We start from the raw sequence: 6,606 nt of genomic DNA on the forward strand, positions 1-6,606 counted from the left end.
GCGATGTGCAGGCTCATGGCGACGCGGGCTGTCCGGGCCACGTACTCGCCTTTGAGGGAGCGGAAGGCTAACATGCAGTATAGGAGGAAGGCAATGCCGCCCGTGATGACCGCGAGGACGCTAGTGGCTTGTACGCCTTGAAGGAGCGAGCACAGGCGCCGGTCCGCAGAATGGGAGAGTGTGGAGGCATCCTGAGTGCACCAGGGGTAGGTGTTCTTGGAAAAAACCTCTTCATCTCCCTGCGTGACTTCCATGAATGTTCTAAAAGGCCCCATGTGGAAGTCGATATCATCTTCGTATATCTCTGCGTGGGAATCGATCTTCACCAGGCTGGCCGTAGTACTCGTCCAGTCTGGCAAGGAGACGAAGGATTTCCGGGTGGTTTAACACGTGGAACTGGGAAATTACGTGGCTTTCAAATAAGTCCATCAGGATAGCTTAAACGTACCTTTGGCCAGAAGACATGTGAGCATGAGGACGACGGGAGCTATGGTCATTCCCAGCCCTGCGCGTGCATGGAGAGGGAGGTAGAGGAAATGTAAAGGGTCGAAACGCAAGCTGAAGACAACCACATGATGGCCGAACGATCGGGTCAAACAAGAAAGTGAGAACCCATGACATGGCCATGCACATGGTGCATATGCCTTCCGAGGTTGGCTCATGGCAGTCGTAGAAGTTCTGCCTGTACACCTCACAAACCAAAGCCCGGTCACTCTTCGACAGCACGTACCCAGAAATCGGAAGAAGCAGGTCATGGTGATAGGACGACGTTTGTCCTTGACGACAAAAATACGGACACAATTCCTCCTGTGTTCGAGCATTGGTGTGTTTGCGTATATAGATCAGGAGGTGGAGGTGACGACGCGTTGTTTTGGCACTCCTCTGCCGGTGAAATGGAAGATAGACTCACGCCCAACCGGACACATGAAAATTTTGCCCTACATGTCTGTACACTAAAACATTAAGGGCAAGCATACTCTGAGCGTAATAAGACACCACAGGCCCGTGCCAAAACCAAAGATATCTCAATAGTCAGCGGGATTGGCATACGGAGGAATAAATAAAGCGACAGAATGATACAAGATCTGATCCAAGCTGCTGCACCTCTACTAGCGCTCCACAACCACGAGCGCCCGCGCATCGCATGGCAAACTTAGTCATATGCGAATATGGCGTGATGAATGAGGGGAATCCAGATGTTGAAATCGACTTATCGGGTCAAACAAAGCATATTCATCCCCGCCACCGCACGGATTTTTTTCCGTGCGTGACGGTCGGGAAGAGGATGGGAAAAGCCTCGCCCAAAAAAAATGCAGTGACGGACAGCGGAGATAGGCTGTGAAAAATGATGGTCTAACCCCTTCTTACGATCGCACGAACACGGACAGAGAATCACTTCCTTATTGGGAAGTCTCTTCCGCGGCCATGGAGAAAATACATGCTTTTCCTGCAGAGGTGCCCCCAGTCCTCACGCCGCAGTCGAAAAATCGGCATGCTGAAATTGACGCACGCTTTCGCGCACATCAAGAAGCCCGATTGCAAGCTCGCAAGGACACGAAAGCCAAAGAAAAAGACTTTAAGGACCCAAAGGAATCTGTAGGGTATTTTTGGACGGATTTCCGTCGGGCGTATGACGACGTAGTTCAGGTGTTGAACGCGCTGCTTTCGGAAGAACATGCAGATACGAACATCTCATCTGGCCCTGGCCGGGCAGATAATGTGGACGACACACTTTCTCGCATGGATACCAAAATCAAGTCCCTTGACCAGTTGGTCTCAAATACTGCCCTTTTTCTGCCCCCGTACGACGTGCGACGGGCCCAGGAGGAAACAGAGAGCCTCCGTAGCAAATTGGAAGAAGTGCGCACAGCGCTGATGCCTCGTAAAAGATTCACTTTTGCAGGACGACGGCGCACGGCAAGCGTCACAAGCTCTTTAATGGTGAGTGAGGGTCACGGGCGTACTGACATGGTCGCAGAGGCCGGAGGGAGGGGGGGAAGCAGACCGAGAGACCGGGGGGCCCTGGATAAAAGACCGGCCACACCTACCGCCCCATTGCCTGCGGTACCCCCCAAATATGCTGCAGATGCCTCCCTGTCCGCGGCAGGTGCGTCCAATTTATCAGGCGCAATGCCGGGTTTTGGTCCCGCCGCAGACGCCAATTTTACATTTGGCCAACTCACCTCCGAGGGCACAGAGGGTCCTCCCAAGGACCTCCTACTCCGAGATTTGACGCGCTGCACCGTTTCCCTCCTCTCTCCGCTCCACTTCCTCCGTTGTGAGAATTTGAGGGACTGCAAGCTCTTGTGCGGCCCGGTGGCGGGTCCCGTCTACCTGCAGGACTGTATCGGCTGTACCCTGTACGTGGCTAGCCGACAGCTCCGCATCCATCGAACATACGACACCACCTTGTACGTGCACACCGTCGCCGGGCCCATCATCGAGGACTGCGACCGCCTGTGTTTTGGTCCTTGGGCATTGGCCTACCCGGGGAGGGAGGAGCAAGTGGAGGAGGCGGGTTTGGGCGGCACGGAGAACGCCTGGCGCGAGGTCAAGGACTTCAAGTGGCTGCGCGCGCAGGCTTCCCCGCATTGGCAGGTCCTTCCGCAGGAGGCGTGGGTCAGGGAGGAGGTGGATGGGGAGGGATGGACTGGCGGTGGGTGGCACGGAGGGGGAAATAAAGAGGAGAATGAGGAAGAGGAGGAGGAAGAACTGTGAAGATGTAATGAAGCAAATAAAGTAAACGGGACATGCAAAAACGCGTTGTTTCGAGCAAAATTGGTTTCTCTGAGACGCCGACAGCGCGGCTGGCGGTGTGGTTCCCGCCCACGAGGCTCCGCGCCAATCAAGAGGGAGTATGGGTCTGGCAGGGTCGACCGGAGGGCCGAGGCCAGAACACACGCACGTCTGCGCTGACAAAACCACGACAGAGACCGCCTCTCTGTACAGCCCGGGTCCACGGAAAGAGCTGGGACGCCTTTCCCTCCACCGATTCCCTCCGTCCAAGCCCCTCCCATGCTTCTCGGAGGAACCTTAGGCGACCGCCAGACTTCCCTTCTCCCGGAGCGCTCCCTCTCCCGAGCCCACACCCATTAACCCCTCAAACGGCCCGTGCGCATGCTGCACAAGCCACACGCTGTCCACCACCTCGTCCCTCACCCTCCCTTCGCCCTCCCTCCCCTCCCCTCGGTCGCAGGCCCGCTGCTCGTAGTACACATGCGTGGCGTTGTGTACCTCCAAGATCGAGTACCCCCACACCTCCGCTCGACTCGCCACCCGCGCCGGGGCCTGGGAGAGGAAGGGCGTGACCCCCTCCCGGTTGCCCCCGGCCCCCGTGACGATGTACGTGGTCCCCTGCATGTCGCGGGTCCGGCGGCCCGTCTCCCCCTTCACCACGTCGAAGAGGCGCTCCGAATTGTGTTCGTGCCCGCAGAAATATAGGTCCACGCCGTACGTGTAGAATAGCTCCTCCAAACCCCATTTCCTCTTCCTCCCTTTCCCCCGTAAGCGGGAGGCATCTATGCCGTCGCCTCGCATCTCGGCAGTCGTGGAGGCCTCGGGCCGGAGGGGGATACCCTCCCGCTGGCTCCGGTACCAATTATCGCACTGGGCGGGCGTGGGACTTGAGCAGTACAGAGGCTTGTGGCCGTGGACGATGATCCAAGGGGCAAGCGTGCGGTTGGCGTTCGCCTCCTTTAGATCTTTCTCTGGGATTTAATGGATTGAGAGGTGGGGGGAGAGAAGTGAGGACAAGCGAGGGAGGGAGTATGAAAGCGAGGACGCCCCTGAGACCATCCTTCGGTGCGATCCGTTGATACTATCGCATCGTCATTGTGCCGTCGAGGCATCAAAACAACGTGAGACATCACGGGCGACAGTGAGGGACCGGAGCGGCTTCGGGGGGGGAACTCTAGGACGGACACAGGGTCCTACCAAGCCACTGATATTGTCGGGGAATGTAGTCGTAAGGTCCAAAGTCGTATATCTCGGTCGAGACGGCCACCAAATGGACGGGTCCTATGTTGAAGGAGTACCACCTGAGGCAGGCAGTCGAGGACAAGGGGGAGGGAGGGAGGGAGGAGGGAGGGAGAGAGGGAGGGAGGGCGTTAACAGAGGTATGGCCCCACGCCTGACGAATAAAGTCGCCGTAGCACCGATCACTCTAGAGCTGCACATTCATTCTCCCATCGCGCATAGCATTGCGTCCACATTCCTTAGGCTTGGCTCGAAGCCCCCCATGTGACCACAGCCTTCCTTTATATTCCTCACCCTTTAGTCCAGCAACAGTCCCTCTTTTCCCCTCCATTACTCTTTCGGGCTCCCGCACAATTTCTTATTCGTACTCCATCCTTTCCCATTCCCCTGCCGCTCCTTTCGCCCTACCAGTTGTTGGGAGCCGGGGGCCCGTTCGCGGAAGCCACCTCGCCATCAGACACAGGCATGTTCCGGAAGCGCTCCGAGTAGTGCAAGAAATTGTATGCCTGTGACATGTCCAGGACACGAAGACATTGAGTCGTCAGGATAGCATAGGGGAATGACTGAATGGGGCCATGGGAGGGACACAGGAGGAGACTGCGGCGCGAATCCAAGATCGATCCCGCCAGGTCCCTCTACTTCGCTAGACCTCCCCTTCCCACCCCACCTCACCTTCTCATGATTGCCCATGGAAGTCATGTACGGCAGCCTGGCTGCCACGGGCTCGATTTGACGCATGAAGAGGTCCCCCTGCACGCCGTCGCGCTCATCCATGTCGTAGGCGAAGTCTCCCACGTGCAAGACGCCGTCCAAATAGTCCGGGTCCCCGTGCATGTGCTCCAAGAGGTGGCGAACCACCGTGCTCCCATTCTTGTCCACGCCCATGTCGCCATAAATGGCCAGCCGGATGGGCAGGTCGTCTGCGAGGGTGACGGCGTCGGCGGCAGTCTTAAAGGAATACAGACGCGAGAGGCCCCCGTAGGCCGGATCGCCTACTTGATAGTGATACCGAGTGGAAGCCTCCAAACCCGTCATGTTCACCACGTGGTGCTGTTGCTGTCGTTTGCGTGCTCCTCCGTCGACGAAACTGATGCTCAGGCCCTCCGCCGCTTCATCCAAATGGGTGGGGTCTTTTCCCCAGTACACGAATGACCGAGGTTGCTGCCCCTCTGGGCCGCCTCCTTCCGCCCTTTCCAGCACGCGGGTAGACCATTGCACGGCGACAATATCCGGCGTTTTACCGAAAGCAATGTGGATTTGTTCTGGTGCATGGTGCAAAGCTGCAGACGATGTTGCCGATAGGGCGAGGAGCAGCAATGAGTACATGGCCCTCCGGTGAGACCACGTGACTGGAGGAAAGGCCCAAAAGATAAATTGGAATAGTTAAAGTCATAAATAAGAATGAAAGCGTCACCACAGAAGCTATGTGGAATGGCCTCGAGACACAGAAAGGCAAGCCTGTCCCTCGTCCTCCATGTCATATGTCTAGTTGACGCTGATAAATCAGCGAGCTCCGGCGGTGGACAGCACGAAGCCCGTACGCGGGCATGCCATGCCGTTTTTGTCAAATATTTTCACTAAAGCGACAAGTTAGGAGTGTCTCGAAGCCATGGATAGAGGCCAGAGAGCTCGAGGCACCTACGTTGGTACTTAAGAACTCAGAGGAAGGACAGCGGGCCAACATTCATGAAAGGTTCACTGACGAAGTTTTGTAGGTTTCCTTCTTAGCGAGGAAGTTACACTTAGATATCATCTTCGCCTGAACTTGGCCCAGCACGCAGGCTTTGCTGCAGTCCTGCTACAGGCAGTCCTGCTACAGTTGTCACGCTGACGGGGGCCTAAGATGCATTTGCTGCATTCCCCATTCCCTTTTCCCCCCTGCTGTCGAAATGTGTGACTGACTACTTAGCAGGGGGGGGAGGTTATCGTGTGGTATGTCGAAGACACTCACTCACTTAATGACGAGGGTGGAAGTGCCTCTCAGCATGTGCTCGTGGGGATTATAGACTTGGAAAAATATAGTTGATTATGTCGTATTTAACAATAAAAAACTGGGCCGAATGATGTCTCCTGCCCCAACATGTTTTCACCTACCTTCCATGTAGAATTACGAGACTACGAGCCTCAGAGGAAGCACCATGTAATCCGGATCCGCAAGAACGTGATAAAATTGCCTTAAAGCTACGTAACCTAATTGGATCTTACTGTAGACACCAGAAAGAGATACTCTCCAGGAGATAGCATTTTGGAGGCTTCCCGCAATGCCCAAGGATTCAACGTCAACTCTCGCATATCGTACGCGCTAATTCAAAACCTTAATCTACTCATATAAATGGAAAAGGGGACACATATCTCTCTCTCGTTTGAAAGAAAAACAAGAACAAGTGTCACTGAGATTTCCTCTGCGAGCGATAACGCATGTGCCAGTCACATATCTCCGTACGCTTCTCTTCACTTCCTCTTTATCACATCTTCGTTCTCGTCAGAGTAGAGCTCCTCCACTGATGTGGCATCTACATTAATGTTTGCGACAGCTTGAAAGGCTCGAAAAGCCTCCGGATCCAATATTTGAAGCTCGGTATTCTCTAAGTCCTTCCGTGCAATCACCCGAGGCCCCACCACCATGATCCC

General features: G+C 55.4%; 1 protein-coding gene across 1 annotated transcript; it reads left to right on the forward strand.

The window, feature by feature from the left end:
* Window positions 1-2,164: 2,164 nt before the first annotated feature.
* NGA_2035700 (tubulin-specific chaperone c) lies at window positions 2,165-2,626 on the forward strand (the record flags this gene model as incomplete). Its single annotated transcript, XM_005854546.1, has 1 exon — window positions 2,165-2,626. A coding segment is annotated over one exon (462 nt), but the record flags the coding sequence as incomplete, so codon positions are not given.
* Window positions 2,627-6,606: the final 3,980 nt, after the last annotated feature.

This window comes from Nannochloropsis gaditana, assembly GCF_000240725.1.
Source record: "Nannochloropsis gaditana CCMP526 unplaced genomic scaffold scaffold469, whole genome shotgun sequence".
In the NCBI taxonomy this organism is placed as follows: Eukaryota; class Eustigmatophyceae; order Eustigmatales; family Monodopsidaceae; genus Microchloropsis; species Microchloropsis gaditana.